This window comes from Vigna unguiculata, chromosome 8, assembly GCF_037176805.1.
Source record: "Vigna unguiculata cultivar grain cowpea cultivar isolate G323 ecotype 2 chromosome 8, ASM3717680v1, whole genome shotgun sequence".
In the NCBI taxonomy this organism is placed as follows: Eukaryota; Viridiplantae; Streptophyta; class Magnoliopsida; order Fabales; family Fabaceae; genus Vigna; species Vigna unguiculata.
This window is the reverse complement of record NC_140799.1, coordinates 1,738,258-1,756,340: the sequence shown is the minus strand read 5'-3', so window position 1 is coordinate 1,756,340 and position 18,083 is coordinate 1,738,258. Positions and strand designations below refer to the sequence as shown.

The following is an 18,083-nucleotide window of genomic DNA, read 5'->3' as shown; positions in this document are numbered from 1 at the left end:
ATTAATGCTTTTAAAATGTTATTTATTTATTACCGATTGAACTACCGATCACACGTACAAAATTTATAATAATGTATCATCAATTTCAAGAAAGAAAGATCATTGAAGAAACAAAAACGAAATTTTGAAGGTCAAAATGCTACGAGGAAGTATATATATGAAATTATCATACAACTCGTAGTACTGACATTCTGATAAAGCTATAAAAAAAATAAGAATTACTTCTTCGAAATAAACCAAAACGCATATGCAGTGTTAACCGGATACACGATATTGCCACTCGTAAATCCTGAAAATGCTTGCACATAAGCAAGATACTCGTTCATCTCATTCGTTTGAAGACACGTTAAACTGTTTGTTTCAAATAATAAAAACTACAAAGATACAATTTATTGAATAAATAAAATTAAATAGAGAGAAGAAAGATCATACCTTACATAAAATAAAAAGAAAGAAAAATATTTACATACATAAACCTCTACATGGAAGCTAAAAGGTCTCTCATCTCTGCAACAGATGGGATTGTCTCCGTAGGGTAAATCCTAGCCACAAGTTGGGCAAAACTTTCGTACTTATCAAGAAACTCCTTCTGCAAAAATTTAAAAAATACGATTAATTTGCATGCATTTGCAGCTTAGCTTTACAATCGCAAACCTGCACTGGAAAAATACTTGATTGCGTGAAGTTGGAATAAATGTTCACACAACAACAAAATTAAATCCAATTTAATAGTAGTTCAAATGTAGCTTAAACTTGGCAAAATTGCACTTGCTGTCAACCAAACTAGCGAAACACTTGTCAAACACTTCACTGACTCTTGGCAAATATTTTAGTGAAAAGCCTTGATTAAGTACAACTTACCTTGCATTTGTCCCATAAAGAGGGTAATAGTTCCTCTGAAGTCAAGTTCTTTTGCAGTTTCTTATACATCGTAGCAATGGACTTGTCCACCTATGTAGAGGGGAAAAGACATAAGTTCAAAGGCAGACATGAGTAGAGGATCTTTCAAGAAAACCAGAATCACCGTACCCCAGATAAACTGGATTTTAACATCTTCCGAAGATCCATTTTTGACAGTCCAAGCTGAAAAGGAATCTGAAATTCATGCAAAAGAATGGAACTCTGTGAATGTTGAAATCAAATTTAAATGTGAAATTTGTGTAACTAAATAATTCACAGTTCCTTTCCATGCATCCAGGAAAACATAGACAAGAAAACACAATGTTATGAGATGCATCAGCAAACGCAATTCTTCAAGCTCATATAATTCGTCAGTGGTCATCCTTAGATGCCGGTACTCAGTCAATGAAGTAGCTTCAACCACACGAAAGTTCATTCATCTGAACCATAGTCTGGGTCTTCTTCTATCACTCTTTGATATTCATCAAATGAAGTTATCCTTTTTAGAAGAGCGACCATATTACACCCCTTTAGTTGACAAGTGTTTCAACAAGTCCACATCAGTGACCCCTAGTCAGTAATACACTCAGCCCAGCAATCTATAGGACTTTGTTATATCGTTTGAATCTCTTGGATAGTTGATCACGGTCGATTCTAGAACACATGTGGGAAAATTGGTTATAACTGCTAGTAGTGCTCACTGTTAATTGAAGGATTGTATTGCCAATTATTGGCCGTTGTACTTTGTTAAAAATTCCAGTGATGAAAAAATAGGAGGCAGAGAAGAATAAATTTATCATTACGTAGCATCTTAGTATAGTTAACTCATTTCCTAAAATAGAACAGTACCCTATCATGTGTCCTACTTGATCAACTGACTTGACCTTCTATGCTGTCCAAGTTCGTTCGTGAACTCCTTCCCCCACTCTTTGAAAGGGTACTCCAATCTACAAGGTGACTTAGTTTCTCTCCCATAAACACAGTGATAGATGACTTAGTTTCAGTATCGCTAGGTGGATGTAAGGGAGGTTTGACAATTAACTTAAAAATCACTTAGTTGCTAAGCAGTACACAACTAAGGTCTTAAAGTAATAATACCTTTTCTCTGTTAGCTAAAATCCCTTGTCCATTTCTCTCTACGCAGCAAATAGGTCATTGACCATTATACTAATTATTATTAAAAATGTCTTCCTTCATTATGGTCTGAATAAAGAATATACTGTGCAACAATCACCTGGTTTTGCTGCGCAGGGTGATTTGGAATTAGTTTTGCTGGTTAGGCAACGCAACCATATAAGGTTATATTCATCAAAATAGTTTCCCTTACAAGAGGAATTTAGTAAGGAATTTTATTATTCAAAATAAGTGCCAGAATAGATATATTTTGATAAAGTAACCCATGATGCTAAGAAAGGAAGTAACAGTCAGTTGTAATATATGAAAATATTTTATCATATCATACACTGATACAACCTGTGTCAAAGGTACCCGAGAAAAAAGAATGACAAAGAGCAGGAAATAAGGGAAAAGAAAGAATGGGAGTGAATGGGAGTCAAGGGCCCCCCAAGCCAGAGAAACCCTCGGCTCTAATTTTCAATTATCAGTACCTCATACCTTAACAGAAATGCACACATAATACTCCACTAACTAACTAGCAGCCAAAATTCCCTTTCTAGTCCTACCTTTCACAAAAGAAAAAAAAAAATTATTAATTAGATTTGAGCTTGTGCCTTCGCCGATAAGTCTGAAATGGTTTATTTTCCCCTTTAGAGGCACTGTTCCTGTCATACAACTTAGACTATCATAATTTATTCTCAAGGTTAGTTTCTTACTTTCACATTAGGGCTTAGGGCTGATTATCATATTTCTTTATCAATTCAGTGATTCATTCTCTCTTGTTTTTCTTCTTCCTTATATATCTAAATCATCATTATTTCAACAAGAGAAGAAACATTGCAAACAGTTTGTTCAATAATAGAATTTCTAGACGTTACAAGATGCAGTATAGCCGGAAGTACCCTGGAATCTATGAAGGATAAAAATACAGCATTATACACAAACCTCTTCAGGTGGAACAGTGAACATCAAGTCCTCAATCCTTCGAGCAAACTGAAAAAGGCGTTCAAATTGCTTTCCAATGCAAAAAAGTGATCATCAGTGGGGTCCCACGGATACCAATTCATGTGTATTGACACAAAAAATGGAAAAAGAAAATAGATTATACTCACATAGTATATTATCATGCTAATATGACGTGTACAAGCTTGTTCATAGGCTTCACTGGCCTGATGATAAAACTTGGCCAGAGTGGGCACAATGTTGGCGAGGTCATACAAACTGAGTAAAAGAAGCAAAAACATTGAAAAATAGAAAATGTCTTTTTCTGCAAAATCAACCGAGTAAAATGAAACAGCCTTTTGGCAGAGGAATTACCTATTCTGAAAGGCAGCATAGTTCTCAAAAAGAAAAATATCTGCATACTTTGGTTCTGTTTGTGCAATTTTTTCTAAAGTAGCAAACATTATGCTAACCTGTCAAGCAACATTCCCACCGTCAGTGTTATGGTAACAGTTATGCAGTAAATTGAAAAAAAAAAATATTAAGGACTTATTTCCTCTTATGTAAGCTACAGACAAAAAAATATAATCTGTAAACCACTGAAATTTCTCATATCAACTATCAATGCAGTTCATTAAGAATTATAATTATAATTTACCAAGGATTCAACATCATTTACAGAAAAAGAAGAAAAAGACACTGTTAGTTGTTGACCATGGGGTATAAATACGCAGGCATAAATAATAAATAAGCTTAAAACATTTCACTAAACGACAAACAGAATTTATCAATCAAATGAATAATTCAAGATAAAGAAAATTTAGCAAGAACTCATATTATAGAATACGTCCATTCTACAAGATGGCATGGAAATGCTACACCGCATCTTCGAGAAAAGAACAATGTTGCTAGTATGGTTCCACTAATTTTCCTCTATAATATTAATATATTTTAATTAGTTGTGCTTATTTCTAATTTCTGATACTCATTTCTTATATGCTCTATTTGATCCAAGAACTAGACAACTAAAATCTATAATGTCTACCCCCTGCCTCTTACTTTAATCTCATTACTCTTTAAAAGTATGTGCTTGAATTGTCAGCAAAATCAAAAGGAATCATAAAACTGGATACAGATTTTATCAAATCACTTACAAATTTTGTATATGCTTGGTCAACCAAATCCCTAGACTGACCCTGGATGTACTGCTCCATCCGAGTTGCAAGGGTTGCAAATCTATGTAAAACAGTTGATGAAGTATTTAACATCAATCACAAAGAAAGACTTGACAGTTGACATAAATACATACTATTGCAGCAGTAACGTCTAATTGCTTCCAAAAGAAAAACTATAGTCTCATAAACATCATTATCCATTGAAATGATTTTATCCAATCTGGGTATAGAACTGTACCTAATTAGCACATTGATCTTAGACCAATTTTAATACAGTTTAAACAATTAAAATTCGTGCTCAACTTGTACCACAATCTCTGTGTAAACTCAACAGGAAAAGTAAAATTTCCAGGAGAAATTGGAAAAATCATGTAATTTCAGGAACCCAAAATGAACTAATCCAGTGCCGGTTTGCAGAAAGCAGGGTATCAGAATAGAACAATTATACTGTAACATTTTTAATAGAGACAAAATACCATGTTAAGATCCTTTCATGGGATATACTATTCTACATCTCTCATTCTATGTTCCAAACTTTGCATAACTGGCTAAAAGAGCAGCAGATAAGTGTTGTACTACCATCATTACAAAGAAGAACTTCTTATTAGTTTGGAGGAGGGGACAGCTAAAAAAAAAATATTTCACCTGGGAATATAGGAGAGGACACCCATTTGGCGAACATTCCGTTCATTTCTTTCAATTTGATGGCAAGCTTCATCAACAAACTGCAAAAACATTTCCAATTAAATAAATCAGGTAAGCATTTCAATTTACAAATGCAATGACAAAATAACCTTCCTCATGGTGCTAGTCACCTACACGGTTGAACTGCATAGATATCCGAGACTCCAGGTCACGAAGTAAATCACGCACAAATCCTGCTGCATCAGCTTTCTGACCAGATAGATAGCGCTCTGTTATTCCATGCATTGATATACAGCGTAAAGGATCAATCTTGTATGCCCAATCCACAACAGCATAGAAGTCTTCCTGAAATCATATAAAGAGTAGTTTTGTAGCTGTATTCACTGAATTTTTAAACATATTAAACCACTGCCAACATCTCAATAAAACCTGACCAATTATTACAAACAGGCGTATTCAGTCTTAGTCTGTAAACTGAAATGATGTTGGCCTTCTAAAGGGTTATGCTTCATATTAAATGTTTTCTTGTATACAACAGTGGGTGGATTCGAGCACCTAGCTACTGTTACAAACCTCTCCTTTGTCAAACTCTTCTGCTTATTGCAGACATCTTGTATAAAACTATTGCCTTCTATACACCTTAAGCAGAAATACACAGATATGATGTTCACACTGCTACCAAGGGGAGAGGTTGAGAATTAAGACAAATTGGGCTTCAAAAATTTATCTTCAATTTACCCTGGATTTGGTTTCTTGAAGAACACAATATTTGGAGAGAAAATGAATAAACATTGAAGATGGGATCGCCTTCACCATTATCGTTTATATTCTAAGCCACTTGGTAGCTAGAGCTGATGGACAGATTAAGAGGTTGATAGTTGGTCTGGAAGGGATTTTAGCACCTCCATTTGCTGATAACACTTTGTTAATGGAACCAGAGATTGATTCTTCTGTCAATGTTCTAACTGTCATAAGATTATTCTTTGAGGCCATTTCTTGACTTATAGATTAATTATACTAACAGAAGTTCAGTAAGGTTCAACGTGAACACTTATATTTAAAGCACTTTCACTGCTTCAGCTTGATGTCAACCTCTCATATATCTATTCATCCCATGGGTAGTAATCCCTGTGTCTTACTTATCTTTATGGGATCCAGTGGTTTGAAAAATTTTCCAAGCAATAAAATTGTAGGAGTGCACTTCATTTTGGGAAGTCAGGTTACAGACTTGTTTTCTAGCATCCTTTAATACTTTCTCCAATGTTTTGCATGATTCCTTTGGCTGAGAGGGAAAAATCTACTATAGACCATTTCTGAGTTGGGAGGTTTGTTTTAGACCAAAGAGGCATAGGGTGTCACTGTAATTTAGGGTCCAATAATGTGGCATTGACAGCTAAAAGTTTATTAGGAAGGTCGGTTTTCTTCTTTATGGTATAAAAGTTGAAGTTGTGGCAGTCTGGTTTATACTATAAGAAGTGAGACACGGAACAGCAAATCCCTCAAGTAAATCTATCTAGTCCTTCAAAGTTTATTAGACAGGGTTTATTCTCCTCTAAATTTCTCCTATCCATCACTTAGGTGACAATTTTCATATCAAATTTTGATTTTTAAATAATATTGGGTAGTATTAAAAATGGACAAGGTCTAAGTCGACCCTAAAAGCTAACTCAAGGCATCAAATTGTTTTTGGTTGTTTTCCTCTTGTAATTATTTTCAGTTCATGACAGTCTGACTAACAGTTTTTGTTTGGACAAACCTATCCAGAAATTCATATCTCCCTAGAAGGTCAGGTAATTGAGGGTTACAGTTCGGATCTGGGACTCATTTTCCTCTGCATTGTTCAGCAGCAAATTTTATTTGGAACAATCTTTATGGGATTTGCAGAGAGATTTGATTTTGTCTAAAGTATCTGCATCTGTTTCTTATGAAATCTAGACATTTAGGCTTCAATAAAGAAACTGAGATTCTTGCTGTTCTGTTCTTTAGATGGAAAGGAATGCATTTTTCAGAGGAACCTCTTCTCTAGCCAATGCTTGGAACACAGTTATTTTTACGTTTGTTTGTAGTGTTCTTCACATGGATTTTATATGCAACTAGTTTCTAAATGTTTTCTTATGTAAGTTTCTCATTAGGATGCTTTATCCTTAAGGGTGGGAAAAATAAATAAATTAGACAGAACTATTGTAAAACATAACTAAATTCTAAAAGTGTTTGGATAAATCTGAACTGTATAATTATTTAGATAAAATGAAATGCATTATAGTTTTAGTGAATGGGACTAAACTAAACTGCTCTCAATTGCTATTGAACTATCTAAATTTTTCGAACTATTATTAATAGACATCTCATTTTAAAACATAATTTTAAATCTCTCAAGTTAGAGTTCAATGTTGTTCACATAGTTTTATAAAGAAACAATTTACTTTAGTTTTTTTAAACAATTCAATATTTTGTATGCAATTCAATTCAGTATCAATTGAATTTTTTTAACAGCTCTACGTCCCCTACTTTTGTACCATTTGTTTCTTCCTTAAACAAATTTCTTTTTTTCTGACCCAAAAGACTGAACAAATCTAAATCTTATTGTCTCTCTTGCCACTATGCTAGCTCCAGATTTCTTCATCTCACAAATATCAGAAGCAGAAAAACTTAATTCAGATATAAAGAGCAATCTGTACATACTTGTATTCCATCAAGTAAATCCTTAAGTGATTTATTCAAAGCTTCAAGCTCAGCAGAAGTTTTGCCTACAAAATGGAAGATATGGTGAAACTCTTGAAAAAAGATACAAAGGGAAACTAAACTGAACTATCTATCTGAACCTTCTGCGTACATACATACATAAAAACACACACACACACACACAGAGTAAAGGAGACTTCAAAAAATAATATTATCAGTTGATTGAAACTTTTAATTTATAACAGCTGTTGATCATATATAATTTTAGTAAGGATTGTATTTAATGAAGAAATCAGTAGCTCACATTAATCTTATTTATTATATATTTTAATATTATGATATTAAGTAGTAACCATAATTATTATATTACTATGTTGCATTTACAAGACAAGATATATATAATGAAGCACTTAATTGATTACCCCTGTTATAAACTATGCAATGATTATAGTAGACACTTTGCAAATAAATAAGTTTATATATGTCACTATATTAATTCTCAAATTACCATTTTCTTGAATTTTTAATATGCAACTAGTATGCAAAAAAGTGAATTATTATGTTTAGTAAGTAAACTAAAAAAGCTAACCTATTCTGACTTTTATAAAATTTGATAAAATATATGATTTTAAAATAGTTTACGAATCAAAGGCATAATTTATAAAAGACATTATAAAATTTATTTTAAAATGCATGAGAATAATAAAATCTATTTACCAAAAAAATATTTATAAAACAAATAATTATTAATCCACTAATTAATATTAAAATACAAAACTAGTGAAATATATATTTAATTAGTATTGCTCACAAAACATTTTAAAATAGTAAAACAAAAATGGTAAAATGACTTTTTTGAAAAAGATAATGTAGTTTTCATGTTCTTTATGTGATATTTTTGTAAATAGATAAATAAATATATTTGTTCTTTCTATAATATTAATTACTGTATGTATTTATAAGTAACGAATTGTATATTGTCAACTTTTTTCTTTTTATCTCTCAAAATAATGTGATTCATAATAGTATTCAGTGGAAATTAAATGAATTCTTCTTATGTTGGTGTGTATATGGTATGCTTATCAATATCAAATTTTCACCTTTTAACTTTATATCAATTTAATTTATTATTTTACATGTATTTTTTCATGTTATTATTGCTTTTACAATAAATATAGTTAAAAATAATTCATAATAAAAACATAAAATTACATGTTATATAATATATATACAATAACAAGAATAGCCACTCTGTTTTACACACACATAAATAACTCAATATTAATTTAACATTTGTATTGACAAAGTTCATACAGGTATTGCATCAACTCATAATAAGTTTTAAATATCACAGTTTTTTCTAAAACACATTTGTTTTCTAAAATAACATCCACAATTTTAATGTAATTATAAGTTGCGAACTACTAAATATTTAAAAAAAAATTAGTGACACATTTTAAAAAACAACAAATGTAAAACAGGTCTATACTAATAGATTAAAAATATTAAACATAAAACTACTATTGGTAAGACAAAATTACAGGCATGAGTACCAGATTTGCCGTCATTCTCATCAATGTCCATAATTCCCAAATCATCATCATCATCATCATATCCAGTTTTGTTTCCATTAACAACACCTCCAGGAGGAACAAGTGTAGGGACTTCAAAGCACATGAAGTGTGCAAAAAAAGAACTCTGCAATTTATGCCATGAAAGAATTACACATTTGAAATATTAAAGACAAATCTCTGCTGGAAATGAAACAATATCAAAAGATCACAAAGATCACCTCATCCACCAGAAGTGGGATAAAAATCGTAAGCATCTTCGCATAAGCATCAGAGACTGTGGAAGTATCAGTAGCATTTACATTTTGACCAGAACCTGAAGAACCTTCGAGCCAAACAGTTGGATTTCTAGATGCTTTAGTACTAGCTCGAAGCTCATTTGCAAACTCACGGGCCTGTAAAAGAATGTGTGAAGCCTTAGACACCAAATACTAGGCCTACCATGGTATAAAATACAATAGAGGTTAAATGTGTTTTAGGCCTCTCAATTTTCCGCCAAAATTGGTTTTAGTCCCTACACCTTTAATAAGGTGATTTTGGAACCTGTAATTTTGATAATTGGTGAATGATAAAGAAAGATTATGGCAAATTTTTTTAATAAATAAGAATAGTATTTAATTTATATTTTAATTCCCAGAAGTAAGATGTCAAACTCCTAGGGTCATTATTCTAGTAAAGTTCCATAAAATGGTACAAGATTCATCAACCATAAAAAATGGGGACCAAAATCATCATTTTAAAGTATAGGGAAAAAAACTGATTTTGATAACAAATGAGACCTACAATGCACTTTAACAAAAATCCCATTAGACCCAGAATTCTAATATTAACTAGAAGACATCTTTAGGTCAAATACCAAATTGCAATCACAACTCAAAGAACTCCAGTTAAGGAAGATCAAGGAGGATCTGCTATTCAAGTATTAATAAAATTAATCCAGGTTGAAAAGTACATCCCTTCTTCATCTAGTTAAGCAATGATGGATTTTTTATTTATTTTTTATGTATTGATTAGCGAAGAAATCATATTAATTATTTTTTTTTTCACATTGGTAATTATGCTCCATGCTTAATTACAAAAATAAAGGAATGCATCATAAGAAAACATAAAAAACCAATATGAAGTGCAACATACCTCCCTGCGAAGAAGCAAGTTTAGAGAACTGCAATAAGCTTTTCTCAGCGGACCCAAGCAATTCTTGTCGAGACTCTGCAAGTGTCCAGAAATATTATTTAGGTAGAAAAAGAGAATTACTGGGCAAATATATGCCTCCAAAACAAAATTCAAGCAGGAATAGTAAGGACTAATTGATTTGAGAATGTGATTTCTAATTTCATTTTCTGCTCTTACTTTTTGTACAAAAAATGACATGATTTATTTATTTGTTTTCGATCTTCAGATATTTGTACAAGGAAGAGGGGAATCAAAGTTCTACAAAAGCTTTGAAAATAGGGAACAAAATGAAAACAGAAAGCTTTTTGTCAAGGTAAATAGGTTCTTGGTCCCAAATATTTAACCTTCAAATGTTGCAGAAGACGTGCATATGTCCTGCACTTGTACCGCAGGTCAGCATGATCTGGCCTCTTTAACTGTCCTCGCTGTTTAGAGCAAGCAGAAAAAATGATACCAATAAATTCAATCCAAAGACTCCAAGGGTAACAATTCTATAACAAATTTGTAGAAAATACCTGCGAAAAGTAGCTTTTATCACTTATCATGAAGTCCACCAAACTAGCAAAATAATTTCTCAAGAATTCAGATGCTCTCCTGACAAAAGTAGATTTTAATTTTTCAAGTTCGGCACGCTTTTCTTTAACCTGTAAGGGGTTGCAGGAATCAGAACAGATGGTTTTTAGGTCCGACACATATTTGCCATATCAACCAAAGCCAGACTATTTTCACTATTCTTTGTGATGCCAAATTCGTAGCATTCTTGTAATTATCCCAGACAAAATGATAGAAATAATGGATGAAAAATCATCAATCACCTTGAAAAGATTTCCATTAAAACTTTTCTAACAAATACAACAAGCACTGTCTCACGGATAATTTTGTTTTCTGAATGGCTAATTCATGATTGACTGATTTTACCAAATGATTTTTAAGAGAGTAGTAAGAAGTGAACATACAGCTCTCATGTTTGCATAACTAGGGTCTAGATTAGGCGCTTCAAGGCCACGCAAGGCACTAGTCAACCATTCACATGCCTCAACATTTTGGAGCATTCGAGCTTCATCAAATGAACCTCCTGTCAAACTTGCAGCATACTACACCCAACAAAAAACTCATTAAAATAAATACAAGCTAGGAAGTTCATTTGGCTTACATTAGGATACAGGGTATACCTCAGAAGGGACACGCAACCGCTCAAGAAGCTTATCAAGCTCTTCAATGAGAGATTTGTTATTAACTGATTGCATTTCCAGATTGTTATTGCGGGTTTCTATCTGGATATAAGAAAAGTTATAAGGACAAAGTATATTAAGAGACTAGTACTTCTCAAGAACTCCAACATCAGAAATTACATCACCTGGATAACCTAGAAAAGCAAACAATACTAAAATTGCATAAAGCAAATTTCACGGCACTGCAAAAATAGTCATTTTGAAGAAACAATTGTGACCATAATTCACACAAACTAGACTCGCTGAAGCTTATAAATTATTCTGTTCCTAATTAAACTTGAAATTGGGTAGTGTAAAAATATCTGGATCGCTGTTTCTAGGCTAAACATATAGCAGAATGTAGATGTTTTTATTTTGATATCTTGGTTTACCTTTTAACTACTCCCATCCTTATATGCAAGACCCTTTTCCCCTAAAATACCCTTAGCTAATTAGCAGTCTCTTAGCCAAAAATAATAAATGCTAGAAATTAATGACATGAAGCCTTTCTCTTATGAGGATCGGACTAATACATAAACTCCCTTACCTTACCAAAGGAACAAGGAGAACTAAACAAATGATTCATGTTTCCAGTAAACACTGCCATTGCAAACAGAGTAAATTGTATCTAGAAAATTTATATTTTTAAAGTGAAGGGTACAGGTCCTTACTGATGCAATATCCTCCCTCATGTGCCGGAGTTTTACATTGAATATGCTTAACCATTCATCCATATCTTCCACAACACTGGTTGCTGCTTCAAGCCCTTGCATAACCTGCGCAAGGCACACATGTAGCATGAAGCAATCTATAAAAGCAAATTAATTTCTAATAAACTAGGGAAAAAGTGGCACTCCTTGCCTTCGTGATTTTTAAAAAAATAAATGAAAAATAAAAAGAGCAATAATGAAGATTAAATAACAAATCGCAAGTGGGGGTTATTATTGGAAAAGTAGATCAAGAGATAGAACAAAGACTAAATAAAAAATAAAGATTGTGCGAAAGAAATAATAGGCAGTTAAAGGAGTAAAATAAGATATACAAAATGTGTACATTAAAACATCATATTCCCTTTATATATATATTATATATTATAGATTATAGATTATAGATAACTAATGAACATGGAGATTTGTAAAATTGATTTAGCAACTCTATTAGTTTAAAAATGAGAAAAATGAAATAGTGAGATACAGTTACAACTTGAAATATCAGCAAAAAATATATAGTTTCAAAAAGACAAAATCAGAGAAAGTTATTGATTTCATAAAAAAAAAATCGAGTCCAGGATTTTAAATAACCTAATCATAGCTTAGTTAACAGAAAATCCTAGTTCAGTCTATAATGTAAAACAAAGGGAGAAAGTTAAGCCGCCATTAAACATATGAACCAAGAGGCCTGATAACAAGAACATAGCCAACGGCAATACCCACCAAAGAAATATCTTAGAATTTTGGTTCACAGCCTCATTCAATTATTATATACCAACTTGTAAAGTAAGAATTGACCAAGTTTTATAAACTCTATTCAAGTTACAACTCTAGTTGATCTGGGAATAAACACTCCTTTCAAGGTTGCAATTAGGCAACACAAAGAGCCAGCAATTAATGTGGGTCACAATAACCGAAACTAATGCGGCTTTTTCAACACACCACTAGATACCTAGGGCTATGGGCACACAAAGTTTGACAATGCAACCTAACAAGTCATTAGATCTTGCTCAACCCCACAAAATTAGTTTCAAAGGGAATAATTGCCCAAGCTTTATAATCTCTATAAATCATATCTCTAATTGATGTAGGACTAACACGTCCTCAACTCAAGGCTGCAAATAAGTCAGACTACGGGTAACAAAAACTTCCAATGAAGAACTTCCAATGAAAGGTCATAACTAAGAATGGTAATACCTCATCCATCAAAGGTTCACTTTCTAAAAGAGAATGCACATTTGCTGCTTCCAGGGCCTGGAGCTCCCTCTTCAACCTTTCAGAAAATTCTTCTGCTTCACCAATACCCATCACATAACTGCACAGATAAAAATTAAAAAAGAAACTCAACCATTTGTTGGATCATACTGGCACTGTAAAATAAGTCCTAATACAGGATTTAGTCAAATTGAATTATATACAAATCTAACTGTGTCATCTTAACTTTGACAAATATGTTACAATCATTATGTTTAACACCATCTAATAATTATGAATTCCCTGTATCAATATGAATCATAAAATGTGGCCAGCAGTTTTGTAAGGGAAGACAAAGAAACTCAAGTGTAACCCTAGGATTTTATGAACCTGGTTCCACAATTTACCGAAAACATAGGCCATTATTTCAAGAAAAATCTTATGATGAATATCTAGCCTCAATAAGACAGAAGAATAGAACCTACGTTCCCAAAAGAGCTTCCATGTCCTCTTCCTCTGCCTGGGAGACAAGTTCCTTTTCAACATTAACTTTTAATTCTGCCTCCCTCACAACAGATGATGCAACAGGACCACCATCTCGCACTTTATTCTGAGCAGTAACAGAGGGTGTATTTTCCTATTCCACAGTTTACGAAAATAAATAATTACAGCAGAAAACTTACATTCAATAATTAACTAAATAATGTAATAAGAAATTCGCACAGAGACAGTCCAACACTGTGCTTGGCTGGGAAGTTAAGAGGGAAGAAGGATATAAAAGGAAATGGAAAATTTAACTTTAATCCTTGTCTGGGAGATTTTAAAGGACGGGGAAGAATGAGATGTATTCCCCTTGGAAACCCATACCCCTCAACTTGGCAAGAAAAAACTGAAAATTATTCATTCAAATTAAATAAGGACAAGTAACTTATTTCTTCTCTGCTTCACTTTGAATGGAAAGGAATTTTCCCTCCCTTTTAACTTCATGAAGGAGATTTAACTCCCTCCCCTTCCCTCCCTCTACCCAACTTCCAAACATACTAACATCCCCAGCTTGAAGTCATAGACATGATGATATTCACGTTCCATACAGAGTAGCAATAAGCAAATAAAAATTAATTATTTATTAAGCAATAGAGGTGAAAGGAATTCAGCTCGTTAAAACAGAAAGAGGGCTACTTGATTATAAAGAAGCACCAAAATTAAGAGATTATATTGCACCTTAGCCCAAAGAGCCATCTCCACAACATCTATACCGACAACCTTCGGAAGGCGACCCAAAACATCTTTGCATATGTTCAAGATGCAAAGAAGGAGGCGGTTCCTACAAGATAAGTGATGGGCATTATGAGAAAATTTCCATCCCCTCACACAGAACTCAACCACTAACTAAACGTCTATGCATAGATTTTCAAATGTAACCTGTCATCAATATTGCGCATGGTCCATTGAGGAGGAGCCACACTCTGGCTTCTAAGGTTATCAAATCCCTGCAAGATACACAAGCATCAGCCTAACATGCATATAGTGGGGAACACAACAAAAACTAAACTCCAAAACAGAGAATGGTAGTAAGTTTCTCATAGCTTCTGTTCCTGAAACTGAGAGCCTGTGTAGAACTAGAACATAAAGATCTCATCCATTATAGAACTTTACCAGAGTAAATGTACATCCACTGGGATCATTTGCTACAACTTCCACTTTTGACAGATGCTTTAGCTTGTATAGCTTTGCAGGCTGCAAGCACAACAGTTTTACAAAGTTGAAAACGCTAGACAGGATGGTGAAGAAATGCCACTCAAAAAAAGAACACGTGACAAGAAACAACATCTAATGAGGAATCTCTAGCTACTCTGAATTCAATTTGAGGGGAGGGGGAATCATATCTTTTCTCGATCAAAGAACTATTACATAGTCCAGCTTCTCAGGTAAGGAGAAAGGGTTAATAAACCCTCGATTGTGTCTTATGTTGAAACTGACTTGACCATGGTTGTCTGGAATTATTATATAATAATTGCTGGATCATCAGCTAAAATCCAAGCATATGAAAATAAGAAAAAGAAAAAGAAATTACTTCAAGAACTCCTCCCGTAGAATACTTCAATACGCGAAGAAAAGCCGATGTCCTCTGACCCTTCGATTTCGCTGCAGCAAATACCACGTCATCACCAACAACTACACGAATGTAGAGTTCAACAAACAATTAAAACACAACACACGCTGAAGAAACCACACACAAATACTCCCGCCTTAAGATCCAACAAGCTACATATCACAAAAGGCACACGAAGTTAACCAAGCATTACTGCATAAACCATAACTAAACCTAATGCGATGTGTGGAAGCTTCAAAGTGTAGTTATAAAACCAAAAAACAAAATCAATGTTCACATCAGAGTAGTTAATTTAATTCCTTGAAAGCTAATAAAACACTGGTGGAATCTCGAGAAAGCAAGATGAAAGTAGCGAGCATAGGAAACAGTGGAATCGAGAATTGTAGAGAGGGAATTAGAGGAAGGTAACTGGAGAGAGCGAGAACCCTAGGCTTGGCCATTTGGCGACCGAGCTTGGACGATTTTCCTAAGATGCCGTGACTCTTGGCGACGCGAAGCGCCATGACGATCTTCTGCTTCGGATCCTCAATTGCGGCTTCGCAAGCTCGCCGGAGGTCGCCGTCATCGGCGCTCGATTTCGCCATTTAGCGTTCGTCGCCGATCTCGAAGCTCCTATCGTAACTGAAAGAGAGAGAAGAAGAAGAAGCAAAGTAAAAAAGACCGTAGCATAGTAGTCACAGTCTAAATGAGAGAAAAACAGACTTTTCTTTGAACCAGAATCTTCTGCAATTCGGATTTGAACTGCGTGCATCGCCACCGTTGATTTTACTTCTAGATGAATTAATATTAATAGGAAAGTAAAAGAAAATAAAATGTATGGTGAATGATTGAAATGTAGATTATTACAGTTGTTTTAAACTGTGGAGGATCTTCTGTTTTTTGTTGAGTCTTTGTTTACTTTTGTTTTACCCACCGTAGAACCTGGATTACTGGCAGTCAATTTTGACGCAATTCACCGTTGTCATAGACCAAAAGCTTAGTTGTTTTTTCTTTTTACAATTTTTGTATTTTACGAGGATTAATAAAGAAAATAAAAAATAGAAATTAATCTTCGTATAACGATTAATTAATATTCTTTAATATATTGGCACCTTTTAGCTTCATTTTCTTTTTCATGTTAATATATGTATATAAGGTTTCATTTTTATATGAAGTATACAGGGAATAAATATTAGAACAGTAATTTTATTTTATAAAACGAAATCTCGGTAACAAGTTACAGCACTTTTGAACTGAATACATATTTTTATATTTTTTTAGGGGTGACAATGCAGTTCGGTCGGTTCTATTTAGGTTTGACTGTATTTGGCTCACATAATGCGGGTTAGTTTGGGTTAGTTTATCTTATTCCGTATTTTTTTATACGAACTAAAAGATCTAGCATGTTTCGCATAAGTGCGGATAATGTGTTTGCGGGTCGATTCCTTTTTTTTTAATTTTTATGATAAAATTTTCAATGTTTAAAAAATTGAGAAATTTTAACAAGTTCACAAAATTAAACAACGACTTTGGGGGAGTTAGATGATAAATTAAACAACATTTTCATCATATTCATATTTGTACTTTGACCTACACAATGTATTTCTCAAATTTTAGCACATTACAAAATACATAATATTTGTCTTTACTAGTCATACAAGTATTTGAAACTTTAATACAAGAGTCCAGAAGAAAAGTAACTAATATATACAAGTGCAAGTTTTTTTATACTGATTTGTAGGCCAGCCCACACGAACTGCGGTTTTCTCCGGACTTGTGGGTTCACTATCTTGATCCGGCCCATGTTATTTTTGCGTGCCTACGGATTGGTCCAATAGGCCAAACTCATATTATTACTCCTAATTTTGTTACATATATTTTAATTTGTTTACATTATAATTTAAAATAAAATAAATAGAATAGAATATTTTACCTTTTTTAACTAGTTGCTAACACTGTTATGTACAAAGATGATAAAAATATGATAGTTTTTTTACTATTTTGATGTAACTTTGATAGACTCGTAAGATTTGAAAAATTAATGAGTTATAGATAATCGTGTTTAGTGATAATGACTTCATATAATAAGAGTGCAGTTTAAGTAACACTTCAATTTTAACCTAAGCACAACAAATAAGTTTTTGTGCAAATTACAAAATTGTGTTAAAGAAGTCGTGCTTTAATAAGCATGTCTTTGACTTTGTTTAAGAAGATTGTTAAACATATGAAGCTGTGAGCCATAAGACAATTTAATTTTTCTAAATGTAAAATCATAATCTCATATTCAATTATATTTAGTTTCATTATGTAACTATTGGAAAAACGAAAAAATAAAAAATAGAACAGGAGGAAGTCATGCATATATATATATATATATATAAAATTTTACGTCTATAGAGGATGTTACATTAAACTCCAATATACATGCTTTTTTATTATAACCTAATAATTTATTTAAAGTTGTATATTTTATTAAGATTTGATTAAGTTATTTATCAGTGCATATTATTCAAGGCAGAAAATAACAATTTTATATTCAATTATATATTATTTTTATTATTTTATTAGAGTGGGATAGAACTCTTGCCAATTTATTTAATAATAGAATTTTGAATTGATTTATTAACATATAAGTATAAATCAAATAAGTGTAAATAAATAAAAGTAAAAAG

The 18,083-nt window shown here is 32.8% G+C and overlaps 1 protein-coding gene across 2 annotated transcripts; it reads right to left on the bottom strand.

The window, feature by feature from the left end:
- Positions 1-232: 232 nt before the first annotated feature.
- On the bottom strand, positions 233-16,124 carry LOC114194541 (exocyst complex component SEC3A). Of its 2 annotated transcripts, none has more exons than XM_028084846.2 (25): positions 15,842-16,124; positions 15,394-15,494; positions 14,976-15,056; positions 14,742-14,809; positions 14,541-14,643; positions 13,805-13,956; positions 13,323-13,440; positions 12,087-12,191; positions 11,377-11,478; positions 11,161-11,298; positions 10,720-10,848; positions 10,549-10,629; positions 10,166-10,240; positions 9,253-9,426; positions 9,014-9,158; positions 7,461-7,525; positions 4,953-5,123; positions 4,779-4,858; positions 4,113-4,194; positions 3,334-3,431; positions 3,129-3,237; positions 2,962-3,030; positions 1,030-1,095; positions 862-951; positions 233-589 (listed from the first exon to the last, which is right to left on the bottom strand). In XM_028084846.2, exons 1-25 carry the CDS (start codon positions 16,014-16,016, stop codon positions 479-481), a joined length of 2,688 nt encoding a protein of 895 aa, XP_027940647.1. In that variant the 5' UTR covers positions 16,017-16,124; the 3' UTR covers positions 233-478. The 2 variants fall into 2 exon arrangements, with proteins under 2 accessions (XP_027940647.1, XP_027940648.1); XM_028084847.2 differs by having other exon boundaries at positions 15,394-15,464.
- Positions 16,125-18,083: the final 1,959 nt, after the last annotated feature.

What these genes read in the sequence shown, in the direction of transcription:
- LOC114194541 (XM_028084846.2), bottom strand. Translation starts at nt 16,016, where the DNA reads ATGGCGAAATCGAGCGCCGATGACGGCGACCTCCGGCGAGCTTGCGAA. An exon ending in TCCCACTTCTGGTGGATGAG is followed by an intron (nt 9,159 to 9,252) that starts GTGATCTTTGTG and finishes CATAAATTGCAG; the next exon opens with AGTTCTTTTTTTGCACACTT. An exon ending in CTTTATGGGACAAATGCAAG is followed by an intron (nt 590 to 861) that starts GTAAGTTGTACT and finishes AAATTTTTGCAG; the next exon opens with AAGGAGTTTCTTGATAAGTA.